Source organism: Phlebotomus papatasi, chromosome 2, assembly GCF_024763615.1.
Source record: "Phlebotomus papatasi isolate M1 chromosome 2, Ppap_2.1, whole genome shotgun sequence".
NCBI classification, from domain to species: Eukaryota; Metazoa; Arthropoda; class Insecta; order Diptera; family Psychodidae; genus Phlebotomus; species Phlebotomus papatasi.
Window position 1 is genome coordinate 91,304,031 of NC_077223.1, and position 26,744 is coordinate 91,330,774.

The 26,744-nt window shown below is 36.4% G+C and overlaps 1 protein-coding gene across 1 annotated transcript in view; it reads left to right on the top strand.

Moving 5' to 3' along the window:
• LOC129802380 (laminin subunit alpha) overlaps positions 1 to 13,326 on the top strand; it is a 32,828-nt gene extending 19,502 nt beyond the window's left edge. The window contains exons 9-12 of the mRNA XM_055848142.1: positions 1,497 to 3,872; positions 3,933 to 4,981; positions 5,042 to 9,789; positions 12,804 to 13,326. Coding sequence (XP_055704117.1) covers positions 1,497 to 3,872; positions 3,933 to 4,981; positions 5,042 to 9,789; positions 12,804 to 12,935 — 8,305 coding nt within the window. The 3' untranslated portion in view covers positions 12,936 to 13,326. The remainder of the gene's footprint in view (positions 1 to 1,496; positions 3,873 to 3,932; positions 4,982 to 5,041; positions 9,790 to 12,803) is intronic.
• Positions 13,327 to 26,744: the final 13,418 nt, after the last annotated feature.

The following is a 26,744-nucleotide window of genomic DNA, read 5'->3' on the forward strand; positions in this document are numbered from 1 at the left end:
TTTGATCGCTGCTCTCCGTAGATGTTGCCGGAGTTGCTGCTGACGAGGCCACCATGTACTTAGGTTTTGCCTTCATTTATCTGTAGCCCCAGATTTCGTGCCGCATGTTCAATCTGGATGAAGGCCTCTTGTACAGCTCTGGGATTGCGTCCCATAGTATCAATATCGTCAGAATAGGCTAGGAGCTGCGTGGACTTATTGAGTATGACCCCCCTCATACTCACGCCGGAATCACGCGTGGAATATGTCCCACTATATTTTTCGATTTCGCCTAAAGCCCAAAATAGACACAGCGATCGGCTTAGGGATCAGCCTGAAAAATGAGGATTGGTGTCGATACACTCACGAATCAGCCCATAATTTGGAGGATCAGGTTGATCTTCTAAATTCATGAGGTCTAGTGAAATTACGGGGATTAGGCGACATCAACGCCAGTGTTGAAAATAAAAAGCTTCACTTTGGGCGTTTTTGGATGGTTTTCGAAATGTCAATTCTGTGAAAAAACATGGAGAATAATGGTACGTAATATCGCAAAATCTTAAAATGCATTAAGATTGGAGTAAAGAGAAGATCAGAGTGCTCTTTTCTGTACGAAAAATCCATTGATGTTGCATTTAAGAAGCCTTTCAGCAATCAAAGTGTGGAAATTTAATAGAAATTTACGCTGAAAACGCTAATCCTTGATCCCAAAATCCTCAGTGTATGATAGTTTGGGCTGATCCTTTACCGTCAAATTTTACGAGCTGAGTATTCTCTAGGATCAGCCTGTGTCTATTTTCGGCATAAGGTTAACCGCTCCAACGCTTCTGGTTCTGCCCATAGAGTTTTCTACGAACTCTGTCCTTTGGTATACGGTAGATCTGACCGAGTCAGATTGGTCTTCTTTCTCTGATAGGGCATGTCGGTCCTTTCATTCAGCTCCCCTAGTTCATGATTGGTACTTGATCGGAATTCCTTTGTACTTGCATCCTAGAGAGGGCCAAAGATCGTAAGACCTGTCTTCGAAGATCAATAGCTTGCTTTCTTGTGTGAGGGCAACGGTGTTATTTCCAGATCATACATAGTCACTGGTTTTAGTATGGATCTGTAGATTTTGATCTTTGTTGACCGCGAGACGTTCTTTGATCAACGAGAGTGCAAAAGCATCTCTACTTCCAGCTGTAAGTTTCTCGTAAACCTCTATCCCGACTTCGTTTCGCGTCGTTGGTACTTAACGAAGGTATTTGGTATTTGAAGTCATTGTCAGCTTCAATATGCCATTCGTCCAGGGTGATGTTCTGACGGAATCTGGATGTTGCGTCCCCGGTTACCATATATTTCGTGTTTAGGTATAGTTCACCTGCCAAATAATTCCACAAAAGAAAGAGTTTCCCGTAATGGATTATCAGGGATATAGAGAAAGAAGACTCAATCAAAATTATAAAAAGACCTTTAGGAACCCTTACACACGAAATTGTGTAGCAAACTTAGAATCTATTTCCCTTTTTTACTTCTAGTGCTAAAGTTCTCTTCAAGCCAACGGATAGTCCGCAGTTTGTCACTGTTTCAGGAGTAAGGGGAGAAATACCATCTCCTATTGTTCTTGATCCTGGTCACTATACCATCAAAACCACTATTGATAAGGTCATCTTTTTGGATTACTTTGTTCTTCTACCAGCTGCTTACTATGAAGCTTCGATTTTGACGAGGAAAATTGAAAATCCCTGTGAAATCACAGATCTCAGTCTCTGTAGTCACTTCAAATATCCGAGTATCAAAATGTATACTCCTGCTTACACTGGATACAATACCGAAGACAAATCATCCACTTCTACAGTCATGCAGTATTCAGACTATGAGCATTTATCAATTCAGGGAGAAGATCAGATACCTGTACTCAATGGTTACCAACCCAAGCTTTACTTCCCCATTAGAGTGTGGCAATCAGGAAAATATATCCTTGTTGTTGACTACATTACAAGACGGGACTACGTTGAGCCTGAACTGGCTAGTGTTCAGTTGGTGGGAGACGACGACGATGGTGTTATTACTTACTACCCTTGTTCTTACACTACGCCTTGCCGCCAACCTGTAATTGATTCCAATTCCCGGGAAAAAATCGTTCACCTGGACAACGATGTTGAGCATACTGTTGTGCTCAATGCTGGACGCAAGGATATCGGTATCATCTCAGTTACTGCAATTCCTCTGTCTCAATGGTCTCTCGACTATGTCACTCCAAGTCAAGTTTGCGTAATGCGAGATGGAGAATGTGTCAAGGGATCCTTCAGAACTGTTCCTGATTCGAAGAAGATTGAGTTTGAAACTGATCATGAAGATATGGTGTCTGATAATCTTTCAGACGTTGTATTCGATAACAACACCAAACTCATTAATCTTAATCGTGATCTAACTACCATTGAGATCAGATCAAAGGTCCCTAGTCCAGGTCGATATGTTATCCTGGTGAAATTCTACCAACCATATCATCCTAAGTTCAACATTGACTACCGAATCCAGGTTGATCAGCAGACCCTTGAGGGCAAGTTCCCGGTTCGTCATTGTCCATCTAACATTGGTTGCCGAGAAGTGGTTAAAGGTGAAGGTGATTACATCTGGTTTGACATCGAGGACTCCTTTGGATTGACCCTGACTAATGCTGATCCTAGCAAAGAAGTTTGGTTGGACTTTGTTCTCCTGGTTCCAGCTGATCAATTCAAGGAGTATCTTTTGACCCAGGAAACCTTCGATCAGACCAAGGAATTCATTCAGTACTGTGGTCAGGATCACTTCCATATCCAGCTCAATGCATCAGAATTCTGTAAGAAGGCAGTATTTTCTCTTACTGCTGACTACAACCACGGAGCCCTACCATGTGCTTGTGATATTGACGGATCAACAAGTTTGGAATGTGATCCCTTCGGTGGACAGTGTCAGTGTGGACCCTATATTACCGGCCGACAGTGTGACACTTGTCGTATTGGTTACTATGGTTTCCCGCACTGCAAACCTTGCAACTGCCCAACAACAGCTCAATGCGACGTTCAAACTGGAGCCTGTATCTGTCCGACGAATGTTATTGGGGAGAGATGTGACAAATGTGCCCCCTATGCTTACGGATTCGACAGTGTTAGCGGATGCAGGGATTGCCATTGCGATCCGCTGGGTACTTTTGGGAATCTTCAGTGTGACATCAACAACGGAAGCTGTACATGCAAACCACACGTAGTGAACAGGGCTTGCGATAAATGCGAGAATGGATACTTCAACTTCCCCTACTGCGATCCCTGCAATTGCGATGTCAGAGGAACTACCTTTGAAATTTGCGATCAAGTTGACGAGTCGTGCAACTGCAAGAAGAATGTTGTTGGCCAAAATTGCAGGGATTGTGAGGAAGGTACTTACAACCTGCAAGCATCGAATCCCGATGGTTGCACCAAGTGCTTCTGCTTTGGTAAAACCACACGCTGTGAAAGTGCTTTTCTACGTCCTCTAAACATCAGCGTATTCAAGGATGTGTCGATCGCTTCGATTGCTATCACTCCCGATGAAGTTCATATTGATCAATGGCCAACCGATACACCAAATATCCTCATAGATGATCTACGTTTGGAAATCCATGTGGACTACTCAAATTTGGACACTGAAAAACTTGGCGTTGTTTATTTCGGCATGATTGATAGACTTGTTGGTCAGGACAATCATCTTACAGCTTACGGTGGTTACCTGACTTACAATATTCTTTACACAACTGGACTGCACGGAAAAGCGGTCATTGCTCCTGACGTCATTCTAAAGGGCAAGGACCAGACTTTGGTTCATCAGAGTTACGAGCAACCGGCGAATGGATACCCGTTTACTGGGTCCGTCAAGATGATCGAGTCGAATTTCAGGTGAGACTTCGTTTTTCGCTTTTGGATGACGTGTTCTGAAATCTTTCATTTCTTCTATAGGACCACAAGCGGAGCTCCAGTAACACGTGAGCAATTCATGACTCTTCTGAAGTGCCTTGAGAAGATATACATTAGAGGAACGTACTGGGAGTCTACGAAAGTTTCGAGGTTGTCCGAGGTTGCTCTAACCATGGCAGATGCAGACCTTGAGAACTACGGGTTGTACGAGGATTTGGCTGTAGAGAAGTGCTACTGTCCTGCAGGATATCAGGGATTGTCGTGCGAAGACTGCGCTCCAGGATACTATCGTGATCCCAACGGACCTCATGGTGGCTACTGCATTCCATGCCAGTGCAACGGACATGCCAAGACTTGCGATTACAATACGGGAATCTGTCACGATTGCTTGCATTCAACCACCGGAGATCACTGTGAGACTTGCATCGAAGGATTCTACGGAAACGCTACATATGGTAGTCCCTATGATTGCATGATCTGCGCATGTCCAATGCCAATTGAAGGCAATAATTTCGCCACGAGCTGCGAAGTGTCTGATGACGGATACCAGATCCATTGTGAGTGTAAACCGGGTTATACAGGAGCTAGGTGCGAAAGTTGCGCTGCTGGATTCTTCGGGGAACCCGAGAAGGAGGGCAACTTTTGCGTTCCTTGCGAATGCTCCGGAAACATCGATCCAAATGTTCCGGGATCATGCGATTCGGTTACTGGAGAATGTCTTCTCTGTCTCAATAATACATTCGGAGCAGCCTGCAATCTCTGCGCTCCTGGATTCTACGGGGACGCTATTGATCTTAAGGACTGCCAGAGCTGTGTGTGCGACCAAATGGGAACAGAGTACTGCGATTCTCATGTTGGTACATGCCACTGCTTGAGGAATGTTGTTGGTGACAAGTGCGATCGTTGCGATGACGACCACTACGGTTTCGATTCTGGTTTGGGTTGTAAGTCCTGTGACTGCGGTGTGGCTTCAGAAAGTACGCAATGTGATGATCATACTGGGGATTGTAGATGCATGCCAGGAGTTACTGGACGTCAATGCGATCGATGTCAACCGGGATACTGGAATTATACTAGTTCAGGATGCTTGCGTAAGTAATTAACGGACTTGACGAAGGACGTAGTACGTGACCGTTTATATTTTCTTCCAGCTTGCTCTTGTAATACGGACTACTCCAGAGGACTGGGATGCAATGCCTTAACTGGTCAATGTGAATGCCTGCCGGGAGTTGTCGGAGAGAAGTGTGATTCTTGCCCATATCGTTGGGTTCTCATCCCTGAGTCCGGATGCCAGGAGTGTGACATCTGTCACCATGCTTTACTCGACGTAACGGACTCACTTAGTTCCATGCTTGGTCCTGTAGTAGAAGACTTCCAAACCATTGCTGGAGGTTACTTCACAGCACAGAAGCTGAACTACTTCGACGAGTTGGCGAACGAAATCCAGCCGCAGGTACTTGCTCTTGATCCGAAAGGTGTTAATTTGAATCCCTTGGTTAATGACATTGAAGCTCTGGAGCAAGAAACCAAAAATGCCGAAAGGAGGATCAACTACGCTGACTTGAATGCCAATGAGTTGAAGGACAAAGAAAGAGAGTTGCACAAGAAAGCTATAGATGTACTAGATCAAAGTCTCGATACTCATGCAGCTGCAGAGTCAACAGTGAATGAGGTGAAGAAGTTGGCTAACAGCCTTGATGATGCCGAAGAAGAGACTCACATTGACAAAGCGAGAGATGAAGCTGAAGCGTTGCTCAAAGGTATCCTTGAGTATAACATTGATTTGGAGCCAGCAAATGAGCAATTGGAGCAGTCTCGAAAGCAATTGATGGTGATCGATGTGACTAACTTGCCGGCCAACCTTCAGTACCTACAGATGCAGAATTTACAGAATGCAACGCTTGATTTCCAGGATAGGCTGACTGATTCTTTCAAATTGGGCACATCGGCTAAGGAGAAGGCTCTTATGGCGAGGTTACTGAATGAGAAAAACAAGCAGGCAAAAATCAACTCGAAGTTCGAAACTCTGGCAGATCAGACGAAGGAAGCTAGGCGACATCTGCAGGAGGGTAGACATACGCTGCAAAATGCCACAAATATGCTCAATGGGATTGTTGAAAACACCAAGGAAATCGACAGAGCAAACTATGAACTGAAAGATATGAATATGCTTGTTGCCAATATCCTGCCAAGTAGGGACGTCGACTACAAGAACAGAACTGATAAACTTAGAGATGCTGCTATCCATGCTCAAAATCTTCGGATTACATTTCAAGACTTGCTCAATCAGATGTCACACATCGAAGGAAATTCAGGACCTGCAATTCGAGCTGCAACATCCTATTCTGACATCGTCAACACTACAAATGATGCACGCAAAGCTGTACGTGAAGCTATCTTCGCTGCAGGTAATGCAACAGATCTCACAACAGGAATTGAAGATCGCGCAGGACATTCTGATCAAGTCGCAAGTGAATTGCTGGTAAATGCCCAGAGAGCACTCAATTCAGTCAAAGTTGACCTTCAACCACGATTGGAAAAATCCATGAATGATGTGAAGAAAATCCAAGATATGAATCAGAACAGTGATGATCAAAATACTGCTATAAATGTTTCACTAGATTCAATTATTGGTGCGCCGAAGACGAAAGAATTAGAAGAAGCTAAGGAAGTGTCCGATGTTGCAAATAAGAAAGCGCGGGAGTCACTTAAAGTTCTAAAACCGATAGTAAGATCCCTGCCTGATGACCTGGTTCGTGCTGAAGAACTCCCCAAAGAAGTTGATAAGACCAGCAAGGACATTACTCAAATTTCCAATCAGGTTGACCAAGTTAAGACGATTGTGCCGAACTTGGAGAATCTCGTTGAGGAACTCGAACAGAGGCAAAACGCAACGAATCTTATTTCGAGTGATCTTGGAGACCGAATTGGTAAACTGAGGAAGCAGGTTGAGATGGCAAGGGATTTGGCAAACAGTGTTAAAGTCGGCGTGAGCTTCCATCCGAACACAACACTTGAACTTAAGACACCGCCAAATCTTCCGCTGCTGGCTTCAAATACAAAGATGTCGCTGTTCTTCAATACGGAGAAACCTAACGGCTTCCTCGTGTACCTAGGAAATGAGCAAGGTACCGAAGAAAGCAGACCAAAGCACAATGACTTCATGGCACTGGAAGTTGAGAATGGCTACCCAGCCCTTACAATGGATCTGGGATATGGGCCTGAGAAAGTCATTAACAGAAAGTTTGTTGCCGACGGAAAGTGGCATGAGGCAATCATTGAACGAACGGGAAATAATGTGCAGCTTACAATCAGGGAAGAATTGGACGATGGATCAGAGAAACTGCATACAGTCAACGAAACCCTACCCGGACCGTACTCAGTATTCAACGTTGATAAGGACAGCCGTCTCTTTGTTGGTGGCTATCCTCCTGACTTTGTTCCACAACCTGGACTCACCTACAATTCCTTCGACGGACAGATAGAAGATCTGAAGATTGGGGATCAGGACGTCGGACTGTGGAACTTTGTTGATGGACAGGACAACACTGATGGAGCTAAAGAAAGGGATAGGCTCGTCACACATGATGCCCCGACAACTGGATTCCGCTTTAACGGCAACGGTTATGTCATCTTAGACTCCAAGCCTTACTCCCTAAAAACACGCTCAAGCATTCTGTTCAAGTTCAAGGCAAGCAGAGATTCCCGAGATGGTTTGATGTTCTATGCTGGAAAGCATCGACACTTCATAGCTGTTGAATTGAAAAATGGTGAAGTTCACTTCCAATTCAAATTGGGACAACATGCCGTTAGTATGCATACCACAGCTAAGTTCAATGACAACGAATGGCATTACGTTGAAGCGGTCAGAGAGGGTCGAAAGGGTGTTCTAACCGTAGACTACAAACCGATGTATGAAGAAGAGATATATGAAGGGTCAGAGGAGAATCTCAAGATATCAGACTCAATGTACTTTGGCGGCTTCCCGGGTCGTTTGAATCATAGCGAAGTGACCAGCCAAGGTTTTGATGGTTGCATCGATGGAGTTCATATTGCCGGCTCTCCGGTTGACCTTAGTCGAAATCTCAAAGCTTATGGTGTCCGACCAGGCTGTCCAAACAAACTCTCCACATCCCTTACATTCAAACCGAATGAACCTGGCTATCTACGCCGTGGAAACGTGACTTCGGACAACTACTTCCAAGTCAACCTGAAGTTCAAGAGTAAACAGGCTGAAGGAGTTATCTTCTATGCTACCAATCACGACCAGAGTTCGAATATTGGTTTAGTCCTTCACGATGGCCATCTAATACTATCCAGCAACAGGGAATCTGTTGTTGGCCGAGCTTTGAACGATGGGGAATGGCATATCGTTACAGCAACACACGATAGCCAAAGTCTTCGACTGGATATTGATGATGAAAGTCACTATGGAACTGATGCTCCAGCACCTCTTTTGCAAATAAGCCATGGTGACATCTTCTTCGGAGGTCTTCCGCAGAACTATCGCGTACCAAAGAACTCTTTGAAGACCACAGCTTACTTCGTTGGTTGCATAAGTGATGTGACCGTCAACGGAGATGTTGCCAACTTTGCAGAGTCAACAGATAAGACCAATGCTGTTCTATCTGAATGTCATCCAGATCTGCTTGAATATGACTTGTGGAAGGTCAAACACTATTACCCGGAAGAAGGTGCAACTGCCCTACCACCAAGATTTGGTCCTCCGGTTGATGATACAATGAATGAGGTTGTGCATGAGCATGAGAGAGAGAAGGAACCTGTAACACGTCCTGAAATGCCATCAGCTCATGTGGAAACCACCCCTAAACCTACAACAACTACAACAACAACTACAACAACCCAAAGACCATATCGACGACCAGAAACACCAAAGCCACCACCACAGACAGAATGTAGACTTCCAGCAGAGCCAGTTTGGGACGTTGATTTTGAGGCTGGGTATAGGTTCGGTACAGGACTCAATACCCGACTTGAGTACCTTCAGATGCCAATTAAACCAAAGAGAGCCTATGACTTCTCCTTGCAATTCAAGACTCCCGATCCTGATGGTGTTCTCTTCTATGCTGCAGATTCGCGGCATACGGACTTCATAGCCTTGTACCTGCAGAAGGGTAGGCTGCATCATGTGTTCAAAGGAGGTGCCAATATGGTCAATATGTCTTCTCAGTATGAGTACCACAACAATGAGTGGCATACTGTTTTCTTCTCTCGCTCTCACAGTAAAGGAAAATTGATTGTCGATGATGATGATATCAGTGGAGGAGAAGCTACTGAACAATTGAGAGCTATGTCAGTTCATCCACCGTACTATTTGGGAGGACTGTCGCAACAGGTTGTCGAAGATTCCTACATCAACCTGAAACTAGAGAAGGGCAAATACTTCAAGGGTTGCATACGCAACTTCCAATCTGCTGGACGCCCTGTTGGAGATGCTGCCAAACTTGAAGGTGTTGTCCCTTGTTCAGAACAAGTTGAACAAGGTAACTTCTTCGGTGGTGGCTATGTGAAGCTAAGAGAACGCTTCCGTGTTGGAAGTGACATGACCATTTCCATGGATATCAAACCACGAACACAGGATGGACTACTGCTGTCTGTCCATGGGCGCAGAGCCTTCATGATCGTTCAGTTGGTTAAGGGAAATATTAGCTTTGTTGTTGATAACGGAGATGGACCATTTGAAGCTGTCTTCAATCCTGAACCCAATGAGAACTTCTGCGATGGCGAATGGAGAACAGTTACTGTGGTTAAGTCTAAGTTTGTCATCACTATTAAAGTGAACAAGATCAACTCTAAGCCACAGATTGGACCAACAAAGACACCTTCTGCAGACACAACTAGACCACTGTTCCTGGGAGGACATCCTTACCTTCACAAGGTAAGTTAGCTAAAATTCTTTTAAACAGTATCGTATGCGATCTTACATGAATCCTCAATTCGACTGATAGACTTCATTACTTTGAGGCGAGGGCAGGTTCGTAAAATCAAAGAAAGACGTCTTTGATTGTAATTTGCTTTTAGAAAGACGAAAAGTTGTAAAAATTAAAGGTCGTAGAGTAGATCGTCCTGATACTAGAACATGGTTCCCGGTCAAAATCTCGAAAGCCAATATCCCAAATTCTTGAATGTGTCATAGCTACTCCCACGCTTCTGCTTTTGGGAAATTTTTCCACACACTACCCTCCCTGTAATTCCGTCTCTTTCAGGATTTTGAACATTCGGAATTTTGCGATTTGGTTTTTTGACATTTCGAGATTTTAGCTATATTCGGGTTTTTGGCCTAATCGGGATTTGTCCAATTCGCGATATCGACCCATTTGGAATTTTGTCTCTTTGGGATTTTGGCCAGCACTGCAGATCATAATGATTTCTTATATCTCCCTTTTCCCTTTAATTGCGTTTTTCTTCATTTTTAGATATGTTTTAGAAATTTAGAAATTCGGTGGCCAACTGGATCTTGTTAAAAGTTTGTCAAAAGGGTGTGCTTCCATATAAAATGCAAGAAAAAGTTTTGTCAAATTGGTAAATATAATCCTTTTGACAAAATTTCAATTAAACGAGCAAAAGAATTTTTTGTTCGTTTAATTCTTTCCGGACCGCAGCATATGCTGCAAGCCAATTTCACAATTTTTAATCAAAAATATCTAAGCTCAGGAATTAATTGAGGTCCTACAAAAAATATCTTACATTTGGACATCCTTATAGTTTGTAATCATCCACAAGAATCGAATTTTTATCAGTTCTGAATAATTAAAAAACATTGTTTTTCATTTCGATTTTATTTAAAGGGAGTTATCAGGCTTCCGTTTTTAACTGACCATCTTGTATTATTTGCTTACCAATTTGATTTTTAAGAGTTTTGCGAATATTTATGAAGTTTTCGTCTGTTTGACAATATATATATTCTGAAGTTTCTCGAGTTTCGTAATTTATTTTGCCCATTTTGCCCCTTAATACTCTTTTCATTAAACAGATACAAAAAGTTTCTCATTTCCTTAATTGCATAAAATTTATTTCCTTTCGTAGTTATCACACTAGAAAATTTCACATTAAAGTTAAAGTGAAAAGTTGCTCATTAAAACTTCTAGAACCACTCGAAATCGCTGATTTAGTCAGGACACATTGCTAGAATTGCTCAATGTCACGATGGCACACGGTTTGTCAGATGAGTGTTTTTGTTTTTAAAGCATTTCAGTCGTTTGAGCAAAAATGTGAGATTTTAGTGAAGAAGAGGAAGTTTTCCTCCTGTACACTATTTTTATGTCGTGCAAAAGGACTCGCTAAGCGAGAAGAAGGAGGTTGTGGGCGAGAGATTGGCTCCTAACGCGACCTTCACATGGTGTCGTTGAAATTCTTTGGGGCGATTTTTTTGAGACATAATAATTTTCTCCGGATGACTTCGGAGGAATTTAAAGAGCTGCTTTATTGAGAGAAATACGAAAAAGTAAAACAAAACATTCCGGATAAGTTAATATTACCCTACAGTATTGATTCGAAATCGGTGTAAATATTACCCTTTTTAGGTGTATTAGGGGTAAAATGTACCCTTTTTCATGTTAATTTTATCCTTAAAAAGATATATTTATTATTTATTTATTTATTTATTTATTAATGGATTCATGTCCCAGTACAATTTTTAAGTACATTATTGGGGCAGTATAAAATAAATTATTTTTTTATAGTTGAGAAAATTGGCATGAGTATTTGGATCAATAGGCTGATACAGAAGTGTGAAGCGGGGAAATTTAATTAAAATAATCTAACAATTTTTGTTAATTAAAATTAACATTAAAAAGTGTTGATATATTTTTACACCTAAAAAGTATTACAGCTGTGAGGAAAAAAAGTTAATTGCAGACTCTTTTTTTGTCAGTGTTCAAATCAAAGAAGACTACGAAAATCACGGAGCCAATATCTCCCAAATCCCGACTGAGGTATGAATTCCGGCGATTGGTGACACAATTTGTCATCAGATCGGTTGCCTCTATTTTTATATTCCCGGCAGTTGTAGTCCTAAATGACGGTTTCCTGATGCACAGCCTCAATTAATTCGGCCACCATCTCATTTAACGACGAAATCCTAGAAGTTTGTGAAGGAATATAAAGTGTAGATCGAACACATTTTTGTTTAGCTTTTTTCTTACTTATCCTCTGCACCGATCTTTTTCAAGGTCTTTTGTCCTTTCCTGCTTTTGTCTCGTGCGCGATAAATAGTAGGTATTAGCACTACTTTTTATCACAATTTAATCACGAATAAATTGGTGAGAAAATTGTGGCGCAGAAACTACCCGAATGATTGCAATAAAGTAGTTACCTGATGAAAATTTAATGAGCAAATTTTGCTCATAAATTTGCTCAATTCTCATTAATTTGCTCATTAATTATCAATCGTATTTATGCTATTTTAATCTATTTAAACCAATTTTTGTGACTCGAGTCCACTTTTTTAACATTAAATGAATCGATTTCTAAAAGCTCTTGATGAAAATTGCACATTATGACACATATCAGCAACAATTAATGTGAATCACATTAAAATTTGAATGTGAAATTCTCTAGTGTGGTGTGATACCACGGTTATGCCGGCTTCAGACTGGAGGTTTAGCCGAGTTCCCGAAGGTCCCAAAAATCTAAATAACAAGCAATTTTATTGATTTTTTAAAATCTAATGAATCATTTTCCCTTATAATCTAATACTAAACAACAAATTTCTAAAAAATCGTGCCTAATTTGGAATTAGAAGAGTTAAGTCAGATGGCTAAGTCTTAGGTCTGAAGCCTGTATTAGATAACTTCATCCAATACTGAACTCTCAGTCGAATTTGAACGCATTCCAAGATTTCCTGTAAAGAATGAAAGGGGTGCTTTCATATTCATTCCTCTTTAATTTCAGATACGAGGCTTAACTTCGAGGGAGTTCTACAAGGGATGCATTCGAAATGTTCGTATCCAGGACAGTCCTCAGGAGATTACTCCTGGAATGACTGTTGGCAATGTCCAAACAGGAATCTGCTCTACAATATAGTGGCAAACCCTGGGAGAATCCTAAATCATCAATTACAAAAAGGTGACGACAGTTTTGGCATTTTCTTTTGGTGAATATCGCGCGACACGATGATTGGAATTTAACGACTTTTGGATAAAATTCGATCCTAATTTCACGACGACTTTGGCATAGATTTGTGACTACGACGATGCAAATTATTTTTTTCACAAACAAAAAAAAGCAAAACTCTTATAAAATTAATAATCAAATCAATATTTTTTTCTCTCTTCTTTTGTTTATTGATCAGCTTGATTTATTAATTAATTCGCATATATTATCCATATATTAGCGCTTTTATGCTTCAATATTGAGTGTCTTCTTAATAAAAATGACCACCATGTCATTTTGTCTGTCTTGGGGAACAGAAGGAGTTGCCTTTATTTTCTTCAATTCGGATGGTTTCAGAAGAACCGTTCTCTTGCTATTTCCACCCGCAGTGAATGAGATTTTCCTCACAACATGAGATCGACGCCTCGATGACAAGATTAGTTTGAGCTTTTATGGGTGATTCACTGAATTGCTGAATTAATTATTTTTCCTTTCTAATTTAATAAATTTTTGTACTAAAACTGAAATATGACACCATCGCGATACATGCAGAGAATATCACAATAATGTAGGTTTTTGGGGTGGTGATCATTGATCACTCCAAACCAATAATATTGTGGCGTGCATCTGTTTCGGGGGAAAAAAAATCAATGGTTAATCCATATGGAAAATGGTGTCTGAATCATCAAGTATAAACATTTGGTGTTATAATATCTGATCAATTCCAGTGTGTATCATAAAATCAGTCGCTGAATTGAGACTTTACGCCAAGTATCTATTCTAAATTGGAGATTTTCTTCTTCGTGGCGGCAATCCAATAAAGCATAAACGAAATTAACAGAAGCAGCAGGAATCTCTCGATGCTCAAACAGAAAGAATCCGATTGTCATTAGTTGTTAATTATATTATAAAATGGACGATATTTCAGAGTATTTTAGCTGAAGAATTTCTTCGTCGTCGTTTTTTCTCTTTTTATGAGGTTTGGACGGTCGAGGGAAGGAGAAGGTGAATAACATGCCGAGTTCACGAATTAATTATTCAACAATTTCTCCATAGTTGAGGATGGAATTGAGGTAAATTGGCTGATGATAGAGAACGCCCGCAATGTCTGATAAACAGAGTTAGTCATAAGAATTGCTGAGAATTTTTAATTTGCCATTGAACTGATTACTTTTCACATAATTTTGAAGATTTTCTACTTTTAATTAAATTAATATCAATGCATTTTTCTATCCCAAAATATATTTTGAAAATCTTTGCCTTTTTTATAACATCCTAAAATAACTCAAAAGGAGAAAGTGTGCTACCTTCGGGCGAGTCAAGCTTCGAACAATTTATATTTTTCAATGTGTTTTAAATTAATTGAACCCATTGAAATATTATATTTTAATAGCTAGTCCAATGCTTCAAATTTCTAGAAAAGAGCCATTATTGGTGAAATCCATAAGGAACATAGAGAAAAAATTGAATTGTCCGAAGCTTGAGTCGTCCTAAAGTAGCGCGCTTTCTCCTATTTTTAAAATTCATTAGAATAATACTATAGATTAAGTATATAGTCAAGTGTGCTAATCCGAGCGCTTCGCTATCTGGATCGTTTATGACTAATCCACTTAAAATAATATTTTTATTTTTATTTTCGTAATATAGTCACTACAGTAACATAATATAACTATTCAAGTTTGAGAAAAAGCAAAAATAATATTTTTATCAATTAAAAGTGAGTGTAATCGACTCATTTCAATCTTGTGCCAGCTGGGTTCTTCACTAAAAATTTTTTAGTATTAATATTTTCGCTAATGACACCTGGTTGATAGAAAACATTTATTGTTTTTTCCTTGTGAAAAAAGTATTTTAAATCCAAAGGTTTAATTAAAAGTGAATTAGCGAAAAGGCGACCCAATTAGTGCATGCTGACTTATTTCAGTATTATCATTATTTTATAAATTTTCTTTAATATTTTTGATATTTTTTTTATATCATGTTTCTGAATGAAACAGTGAATAATTCTATGGATTTAGAAGAAGTAAAAAAGACTTTCATCAGTACAAGAACAAGCGTTTAAGTGGCATTCCTCGGAAAACGATCCAGTTACCCCACTATACTATATATTTTAATTTACTTAAAAATAAAATTTTAATCCTAAATTATTCATTATTTTATTGTTCCAACGTCATGCAGTTTAGCACCATTAACGCTCTAACAGGTAAGATCGTTTCAAGACGGTCATTCCATAAATCGCATTTACTGCGATAATATTACTTATTTGAAGTAAAAATATCTACAGTGTCTTCTGTTATAGTCTTATTTTCTAAATACATATTTTCTGAAGCTGAACTCATTTTGACCTTTCGTTTGGTTACCATCTTTAGTTTTGTGTTACAGGTCAGAGAAAAAAACAACAAAATTTTGTTTGTAACATTTTTCGTTTTAAGGTGTCTACACATTGGGAGCAATTTTCGTCAAAAATTGCGTTTTTGACAGAAATTTGACGTTTCTCCCTACAACGCTGCAGGGAATTTCCTTCAAAAAAGCAATTTTTGACAAAAATTGCTCCCAATGTGTAGAGGCCATTAAAGTGTAAAAAAATTGTTTTAAAGTAATCTAACTGCAGTAAGAATCTTATTTCCTGAAAGATATGTTCTTCTAGTTTGTATATTTCAATTGATAAGTGTCAAGAAACTAGAAGTAAGAGTTTTAGAAGGAAAAAAGGAAGACCGCCTGTGGGCGGTCTTATCCGTTCAAGGGTAAAATTTTCTAAAATTACCGATTTTTTTATTTAATTGTTTTGGTTGTTTGATGACACGAAAACTACCCAGAATGAATAAAACGGTGGATTTCTGCGAATTAAACGAAATTGATAAAAAAGCAGACTTCAACAGTGATGATAAATTCCCTAATTTCGACTTTTAATGTCCCAGATCGTGAAATAAGGCTAGAAAATGAGCAATGTATTTTAAAGTACATTCGAATTATACAAGAAAGAGACGTTTTCATACCTTACCCATGACCAATTCGTTAAAAATCAGTCTCGTGGACACACCTTCAGCTTCATTAACATCTAATTCTAAAAATTCTAAATGTTTTTTCATAAAAATATTTTTTTTTTAAATAATTATAGAACATTCATTCATAAGAAACTTTCAAATCTTTATTTTACTATTTGTTCACTATTTTTCAAAAAAAAAAATCAGTCTTGATGCTTTATGGCTTCTAAACACTAGAAAAATTTATGTCCATATTGAAGGTGGTCTGATACTTCATTGTTTCAGCGGGCACCAGAATCCCGCCTAAATATTTCTGGCTTGGTCCTTTGGTTCGGCGGCATGTTGCAATTACGAGTTTTAAAAAATGTCCATATTGAAGCAAATTCCCTACGCTTGTGTAGGAAAAACCCTTCTATATGGATATAAAATTCTCTAGTGTGTAGAGGCCATTAAACAGAAATGACCGTCTCCAGGCGGTCTTTACCTTTTCTCACCTGGCGCTCAAACGAAAAGAGATAATGAAGAATGGATGGTTTTTTTGAGTTTATTGGACCATTAGTTACTCTAGACAAAATTATTTTACTACTTTTTTTTTGCATTATTAAAGAAAACACTGTTAGAGGGTTAAAAAAAAACATTGATACATCTGAACATTGGGGATATATCCGAATTTTACAAGCGAAAAAAAGTGGTTAAAAAAGAAAACAGTTTTTAGTCTTGTCCAGAGCTTTAAGTCTCGATATGGACCTTCTTCAGGGGCTGGATAGGCATTAAAATTTATTTTGCATAAAATGTTATAATAGAGAAGAAAAATAGTTATAATAGAAAAGAAAATGTTATAACAGATACTTAGTTATTGTTTTTGTACAAATATTTAAAATTGAGTAGGGTCGAAGGAACATCTCTTCGACAAAGAACCCCAATTGACACTTTTGTCAAAATGATGAAATTTATTAGTATCTGGTAAAATGCGAGTAATATAATGTTTTTCCTGCAATCTACCTTTTCTTATAAAAAGAGATGTTCAAATTTCATGTCCTAAATAGGTACTGAAAGTGTCAATAAGTATGGCATGATAAATTCTTAAAGTGTCAATAGGTGTTCCTTTCACCCTATTATCATTTACACACTAGGAGCAATTTCTTTAAAAAATGCATTTTTAAAGAAAATTTCCCCTAGCCTTGTAGGCAGAAATGTCAGATTTTTTTTAAAAAGGCAATTTTTGACGAAAATTGCTTCTAGTGTGTAGACACTATAACACTGTTTTTTTTTTTTTTTAATAAAATTCAAGAAATTTGTAATCACTTATAATTGTCTAAATTAGATTATTTTAAGCTTAACAGACACGTAATATTATCCTCTATAACTGTTTGCTGATTATATCAAGGGCTTATCTAGGCGAACATTTCGTCCATATACGAAAATACCATCATTCCTTATACGGCTTTTTCAAGGTCAAAGGTTAAAAAGACACTAGAGTGCGCATTTATCAAGTAAATGGGGTCATGCTTGGGGTCGTTGGAAAGGTCTTGGAATTTCCGACAAACCTAAACCGGTTTCAATCGGTTTTGAATCGGTAATGAACTGGTTCATAACCGATAAAAAAAATTATCTGAAAATCAATCCTATTACTTTTATAACTATTTTGGGGGATCTTTTTGAGATTTATGAATCGATTCAAATAGGTTGAGAACCGGTAAACGGTAAATGATGCGAAAATACTTTTGCGGTATAGCATTTAAGTCACGAGTTCGAGCATTTCGCAAAGCCTGGGACGCTTTGCCACCCCTTTTTTAAAGAGTTTGAATGTGCCCTAAAATAGGCATTTTATTTTTTCTCAATTTTTTTTTTCATATTCAAGCTGATCTTTTTTTTTACAAAGTTCTTAAAAATCCAGTAGTCTCATTGTAGGTCCTTAGTATGTTTGGAAGTGAGAGTTCACTTTGTAATGACGGATTGGAAAACAAGTTCATAAATAATGAAGTGAAGTAAGTAATACAGTTCAATCAGAACACAAGAACAGGGATTCTTGATTAATTTTAGGCAATTGATTCAAAGTAGTAATTGTAAACGAAGGAAGTGGACTAGAACTTATAAAATCCATAATATAATTCAGTAACATTTGAGAACGGGAAAAATTAATAAGGTTCAGTTATGGTAAGAGTTTATAGACAAAATTAAGGATAAGCTTTTAGTTTGGATCATAAAGAAAAATCGGAATTAAGAAATGTGTTTAAGAATAAGATCAAGAATATATTTGACCCTTAGAGCAGAATCACATTGACAATAAAATGCTAGTCGTAACCTCACCGTATTTCGTTAATTTACGCATTTTTATTGCAATTCTTATGCAAATTCTCAATTACCGTATTACCTTATCTCATACTCGGTGGCACTAGGTGAAAATAATATAAGAAAATTAAAGAAATAAAACGAGAATTCGATAAACGGATAATAATTATATAATAATGGACTATGAGGAATCCTACATTACAAAGTCTAATCGATTTTATTTTATTATTGCTGAAATAAAATTTTTAATAATATATTGCAAAAATTTAAGAAGCCAATTCAGAATATTTCTAAATTAAATCTCTTATTTCCCAGTTCCGTTTAAAAATAGGTGATAAAAGCCATATGTCAAAAGTGCCCCAATTCAAAGGTGCCCCACTTCCCCCTAAGACATTTCAGGGCTAATCGTGAAATTTATACAATACAAGCCCTTACTTTAGTCAAAATTTATTCAAAAATATCGCTTGTTATGAAATTAGAAATGCTAAAATTTGTGCTTAAACCGCTAATCCGATGAAGCTATTTGAAAAAGAGTTAGAAACAAGATCAACGAAGCGGTCTTTAATTTATTGGAAAATTTAAAAGCAATATAAATTTGAGGAATAGATGGTAGATAAGAATATGATGAAATAAAATTTGTATTTTATCTGTGCAAATGTCTTGAATAACCCTAAATAACTTAGCTGAACATTTCCACTTTTTTTCGGCATGATTCGAATTTTTGTTGCAAGATCTCCTAATGTTTCATGCCTTATCGCGACAACGATGACAGTAATTGAAGAGTGTGTGAGAATTTGAATTTCTAATCGTCCAACGTCTCTATTAAGAAGAAGCCTTTGTAACAAGCAAGTAGGATCAGTGGAGGCGCCCGGAGATTTAATTGCTATTTTATTCATGTCCTCCTCCATCGCTGAGCATCCGACATGTCGAGCAGACTTTTGGTATTGAAGATGGGTATTAAGAAAAAAAATCTGCCAAATTGATGGCATCTATAAATGGTTTTGACGCGCGCTCGAGTCTGTGGAATTTCCATCCGGTGAAAGATAAAGTGTGAATTTATTTATTACACATCGATGGGATGCAAGAGGTTGGGAGGATGAAGGCCTAAGAACTCACTGAATACCATCATCATTATTCTAACGTGCCATATTTTTTACACTTATCTTCATGATTATTGGTTTTGCTTTCGAAAAATTGACTTCGGACGCGGCAACTCTTCAATCATGTCATCATTATTTCACTCCTTTTTTTCCCCCTGACCCATCTTCCAGAATCCCCAGAGATAGCAGAGAGAGAGTGAATCTAAATTGCACCTCTGGCTGGAATGTTTATTTGAAATCTTTTCGATGACAGCCAACAGTAATACATATTATTAGTTATTCTCGATATCGAGAATTTCTACTACTATTAAGCGGAATATTTCCCCATCTGGTCAGTGATGACTGTAAATAAAGGATTATATTCTGTAGGTGAAGCTAAAATTGTACAATAATAAAGTATTAGTTAAATTATCATTAAAATAGATTTCAACTACAATTTGAAGTTTTAGTGTTAGAAGTCAGTGAGTTTAAAGTATTTGCTATTTTAAGCACTAATATAATAAATTTAAACTGAAAAAATCCGAGTTTGTAGCTGAGAATATTTACGGGTGACCTCGAACTGCTTGCAACTCGGAATATGTGTAAATTCGATTGTGAGTTGAATTTTGAGGATGAAGAATCGCGTCAAGCAAACTGTTCTTCTCAGCTGTAATGGATAAAATTGGCTCGACGCGATTCTTTACTCCTCAAATTCAACTCACAACCGAATTTTCACGCATTCCGAATTGCAAGCTCCCTGAGTTGTACGCATTATCATTCACTACTGGTTAAAATAAAAGGAACAAATTGATCCAAATTTGGTCTTTTTGGAAAGAATGGATCAAATTTCACACTCTAAGTGCACATTTTTCATAATAGAACATGTTAATTTGATCCATCCTTTGCAAAAGGATCAATTTGATCCTTTGAAAGGATCAATTTGATCACAAAGGCTCTCACAAAGGCTTTTATTTTTACCAGTGTTAGCGTGCTATCACACTAGGATTTTTTTTTTCAATTTGTAAATTCAATTTAATTTTCAGATAAATTGTTCCTATGCGTTATTTTGCATTAAATATCATATGAATTGATAGATTTTCGCTTTTTTATTGATATAAACCAATACTTAGCACACCAAAATATTTTTAAACATGCTAAAATAGCATAAATGTGGTTGCTCAATTAAATTTGATTCAGCAAATTAAAATGCTAAAATTGCTCATTAATTTCAATTTTATTGCAATTGAACAAGTAGCCTTTTGAAACAAATTGTTCTTATTAAATTTATTCACTCGTAATTAATTATTATTTGAGACCAAAAGAATAAAATAAGTACAGTGATTAGTGATAAACTTGTACGCGAGTGAAGCATCAGTATCTATAAGTTTCTCAGTTTCTCCAAAGCCATTCGAAGGAAATTGTTGTGTCAAGAAATCGCAGTTAGGATGACTTCATACAGATTTCCAACAAGACTGTATGAGAATCTCTTCTTGAGCCCTCTTGCCTACAACCTTTTCTTCTGGCTTTGGGGGCTTTGGAGATTCTTTTGCATATAGCAGATAAGTGCCTTATAAGACATTTTAAATACTATATCATACATTTTTCGGAAACATTCACAATCAAAAATCTCGCGGCACTATTTAAAACTGAGCAAATTTCTTGCAAAATGTGTCCTAGCTGTGAGAATTTTCAAGTAAATTCTAGAAATCTTATAATGCTCAATTAGCTCAATTGAATTTCAAATTAAATTGTGAAAATCCTAATGTGATAGCACCGTTATATCACCGACTTATCATTATCGCTAATCCGCTAAATTTCTCTATTGCTCACAAATATTGCCTTATTAATTAGGAGGAAATAATTTTAAGAAGAACAATTTAAAAGACTAAATGTTTGATCAATTTTAACATGTTAAAATTGTTTGTTTGAACGTGTTTTGTGAACCAAATATTAATATCAATAAATTAGTGAAAATCTATCAATTCAACTGACTTTTAGCGCAAAATAACGAATAGGATCAATGGTAGCAATTAATGTGAAAATTAATTCAAATTTATAAATCGAAAAATCCCGTTGTTATAGCACAACTATGGCTTTGACAAGGCTTTTAATCCATCCCTCTAAGGGTTACAATAAGAATTGTAGATTAAAATTCCTGTAGAAGTCCTTAAGCCCCTTAAGATTGCGTTACTTTACTTTTAGCAGTTTCAGTGACGAAACCAAGAACGCTATAAGAAGCAGATTATAAGAATTTTAGTTCTATATTGTCTTATTTAGACAAATGTAGGGGAAAATGACCTGCTTTTGAATGCGTCAGCCTTTGAATGTTTCAATTTTTCTTTTATTTCTCAAAACAAAAATTCTATTTTGTGAACTATAGTAATTACTATTAACTATTTTCTATTAACTTCGATTAACAAAATGGAATTTTAGCTTTGGAAAATAAAATAAAAATTGAAGCATTCAAAGGCTACCACATTCAAAGGCAGACCACTTTCCCCTACAAGATCTTAAATAGAAGAAAATACTTATTGACAAACTTCTAAATAGAAAACTTAAAATTAAGATCAACATTTTTTTACTGAGAAAACTTAAAAATATGGCACGCATTGAATCCGTTGTTAGAAACCCTTCTGTATCCCTTCAAGATGTGGCCAAAAAAACGGGTATTTCACACTACCTAGTTCATAAAATTAAGAAGAAGAATGATTTTAGTGACTTATAAAGTCCAACCTGCACCTCATCGTACAGATAAGCAACGACAGTCCGCCAAAACGCCAAAAGAAGGTCCAGAAAGCTGAATGATCACCTTCTTAAAGGTTTTGAAAGATGTGTTTTAATGGACGACGAAACCATCGTGAAAGCCGACTTCCAACAATTGCCTGGACAACAATACTATACGGCAAAAATTTGCACAGATGTACTCAGCAAGTATTGATACAAGAACTAGACCAAGTTCCCGAAAAAATACTTGGTTTGGATGGCAATTTGTTTGTGTGGTCTTCGAAGTCAAGAATTTTTCAGCAGAAATATTAGGTAGGTAAAAATTATTTATCACTTGATAATAGAAAGCTTTTGAAAGGGATTGAGTAGCAGAAATCATTACTATCAGTAAGTTATTACAGTGATTAAATTATATAAAAACACATTTCGTAAAAGACATAGAGAATAATTTAATGAAATTCGTCCGATATCTCAGAAATAAAATATTTAGTATCGGATTCATTGAATATATATAGGTGATACGGAATTAATTAAAAAGCCTTCCAAATTTTACTTTGTGTTCCAACTTCTCGTAACTTTTCAATCAACATAATTCCAGAAACAAAAAATGAAAAAAAAAGAAAATGAAGAGAAATTGAAATACAACATTTCAGTTTTATGATGAACAAGACGAAATCTAATGTTAAAATTGATTTAGTTTCTTTTCATACAAGCACCATGACTTTTATATTCTGACAACAATTTAAATGTAATAATAGTTTATGCAAAACAGGCCAGAAAGAAAAGAAATGTCTGCTGTGTAATTTTTGCCCCTCTTCGTCAAAAGATCATACACAATATAGGACTGTGGATGAGAGATTCGATCAATTCAATTGTTGTTGCAACATTTGACTCATATTTACAATATTGCTTTTAAATTTGCAAAAGATAGCAAAAGAAAAGCGGAGAAAGATGATCTGAAGGGGCGTTCTTTACTCATACACACTTTCAACAATTGATATAAAGTATAATTGAGCTTTATTATATGTGTGGAACAACAATATTGCAAAAGAATGAATTGAATTTCAACATTTGCAGTGTTGGACAAGAAAATTGTACACACAACAGATCTATTTTAATGAGTGTTTGTGGCTCAATATTCTTGAGATTTTTGGGGCTTCTAAATAACATTTTCGCAAAAATTTAAAATTCATGAAAAGTTCTTCAAATTCAAAAAATAAAAAATTGCAATTCTATTTAAACTGATTATCTATCTTTAACTAAGCTTTAGGTACATAAAGGATATTTATAAATTTTTATAATAAAACTAAATGATAGTTTAGAATAGCTAATTCAGAAGTTGCTTCAAATGGAATTTTCTTTATTAAAACTTATCAATATTAATGGATTTTCAACTGATCTGGAGCGTAGAGTCGAATAATAAGATTCTGACATAAAATTAAGATTATAAATAAATAAAAAAATTATCACTGTGAGTTTAAGAAAAAAATCCGTATTCTAATTAGAATTTGTTAAATAAATATTTGGAGCAGATTCTGAATTAGGCTAACACTAAGTAAGTGATTTCGATGTTGTTTGTTTAATGTTCTTTACGCATTTTTGGATAATTTGAAATAGTTCTTTTTAGGCATAGTAAATTAAGGTTAATATTTTCGTAGTTTATTCCGTATTCGATAGAGAAACGTTGTATAGGTTCTAAGCGATTATAAAAGGTTTCACTCTAAAAAAATAGGCCACGCCTCTTTTGGCAATCGTGATACTTCAAGCTCTTGTACTGTAATTTCCATGCGATATGGTTTTCTTCTTTCAGAACATAAAATTTTTACATTAATTGGGGAAAATACAGCAAAAAGTCAACGTGTCTGAAATAAAGGAATCTTTGGGCGTGAGTTCAAAGAGGCGTGGCCTTACTAAATTTTACTTTGTGGGTTTTTCTAACAATCTAAAGGGGACTATAAGAGTCACTTAGTTCAGAATACTGACTTCTGCTTTTATTCATGTGTTACGAATATGACGGTATTAATTTTTAGTTGATAGACACATTAAGCTCCACCTAGGGTAAATGTCTTAATTCAAAACCATTTCCAGACGCTTTAACTTTGACAGAAGATTCAACACATTAAGTTCATATTTTTTCTGAAGAAAATTACATAAATTTGATCCTTGACTCTTCTAGAATGTTACTGTTTAGTGAAAATTCTTTAGACATAATTTGAAAACTTCTTATATACAAGAAAAATACGCGAGCGTAAAATACTTCTATTGGAAACATATTAATCCAATGGAGACAAGGGAAAGTTTCTAATTGGAGACAAACAGTGTAAGTGACACCGCGACGAAAGGCCTCCAAAACCTGGTTGAGTTCGCTTTAGTGCAGCATTTGTTCTTATTCCTGGTATTTTCTCCTTTTCCATCTAAAACAATAAGAAAATCTCTCCAAAAAAAAATCATATTTCCGGGGTTTCCTATTGAAGCATTTGCAGACAATTCTGAAAACCCCTTTTTTATTATTGAAATAGGTTATTATTTCATTTGAAAACTTCACGTAACGTTAACAATAAAGATTAGCACTTAATTCAACCAAAATTAGCCAGAAATATGACATAAATGTTAAACAAAACGAATAAACAACAGTCACCTCATTGTGTTTTTCATTAGAAAATATGGTCGATCGAAGAAAAATTCGATGGTGAAAATGTACACTTTTAATTTTTCTGAGAAATTAACAAATTAAAATTTGTGAATATGAATCGATTTTCGCTTTATTTGTAGCAAAATTAACTAAATAATGAAACTGTGGTACATATGGTACATACTAAATAATAATTTAGTACTGTAATTATCGTCAAAACAATGACGTTTACATTTGGAGTAGCCAAGAATTTCTATTTGAAGCAGGTTTTTGAATTAGCTAATTTACCCTATTAAAATAATTATAATTCTCAGAATTATATTATCAACAAATAAATACGGAAATATCAGTTGATCATTTATTTGGCTCCCAAAGAAAACCTGAACGCGACAGGTTTGTGAACAGTGCTTATTTAGAAATCCAAATTCTTCAAATTTAGTAATACCAATTAAAAGAGTTTCGTGAAACGAGAAAGACTATTTCGTTTATAAATCAGCAAGTAGCAAAAACAAACTTTTTAAATTTATCACAATACACAATCACTTTAGCAAGAAATTGACCTGATTTTCAATATGGTTTAATTAATCACAATTAAAATTTCTGAGTTTTATAGTTACTGAAATTTATATTCTTTTATAGAAACTTACTGTCATACATCTTTCTCAATGAGCTTATTTTTCTTATTTTTTTTTTTTTTTTTAAAGGAAATGTGTTTTTCGAGCCACTCATCGTCTAAAAGCTATTTTGTGGTAGTACACATAGAGAAAACTGGGCTTTTAATGGCGGGCATGGGGTAATTTGTAACAATTTAGATTCGCATTATGGCTCTTATGGGTTCTTATAAATTAAAGAAACATCCATTATTTGATAGATTTGATATATTATTGGAAATTTATTTCTCTATACCTAAATGAGCTGATCGCCCGACTTCAGCTAGGAGTGGATGATAGAAGTGTGGAATTAATATTAAAGAAATGTGTAGGTGATGAAGATAAGGAGAGGATTGCCGCAGTTATCAATTATATGAGAGTGAACAATATGGATTTGTGAGTGAGAACTATCTAGGACCGTGGCCCAATGTACTTTAAAAGTAAGGACGAAAGGGCAGGGTGGAAAAAATTGACCTTGTCATAGACGATATTTTTCCATCTTAACCAGAAATATGCTTACCACTCGGTTAAAGAAATGTTTTGTCTCATTAGAAAAAGCGACCTGAAGACGAAATAATCGGTTAGCCATTTTCACCCCACGTGCCCTTATTGGATAATGATTGGAGTAAATTATGAATCCATATTGATATTTAAAAATTGTTTTTGTCCATTTATAAAAAATTCCATGCAAAATAAGAAAAATAATCTGGGTAACACAAGGTAAGGTGTTATTTGGTTTGCCTTATTTTCATGCATTTGGTCAATAATTAGTTGTTCTTTTTTCAAATTTAAAGCAATGCATTAAATCAAGTACTTATTAAGTGCTTAGGGTAGACTGGGGCAAAAAATCACAGATTGAAAATTTGAAAATTCAATATCTTCTAAGATAAAAGAGTTAGCGGCTTCAAAGTTTTTCCGTAGATGGTCTCCATAGACCTTCTTCAAAGTCTTAAGCTTTTTAGAATTCGAACAAGGAGTTGAGAAAATAAAAAAAAATATTGAAATTATTAGCCCTATTTTTGAAATGCTTTCCTTACAGCGGATATCAATTTTTACCCACTTATTTTCCAAAATTGATGCACTGGTAAATATTTCCTAAATGATTTGGATTCTTTGAATACGAAGAAACTATCTATTTTAGAATTTTACAAAGATTCTTATCTCCAGAAATTCTTTTATTAAAATTGGCCATTTGGGGTAAAAAGTAACAAAAGGTATGGAGCAAAAAGTAACAAAAACTGAAGCAATTTCTGATGTCTCACGGCGAGAAGAAACGTCATTTCCATGTCACGCCGATTTTTGTTTGCATTGGTCAAACGATTTGTGTGTTATTTTCTAAAATAGCTTGAAAAGCGCTTTTCTCGTTTTGACAGAGAAAA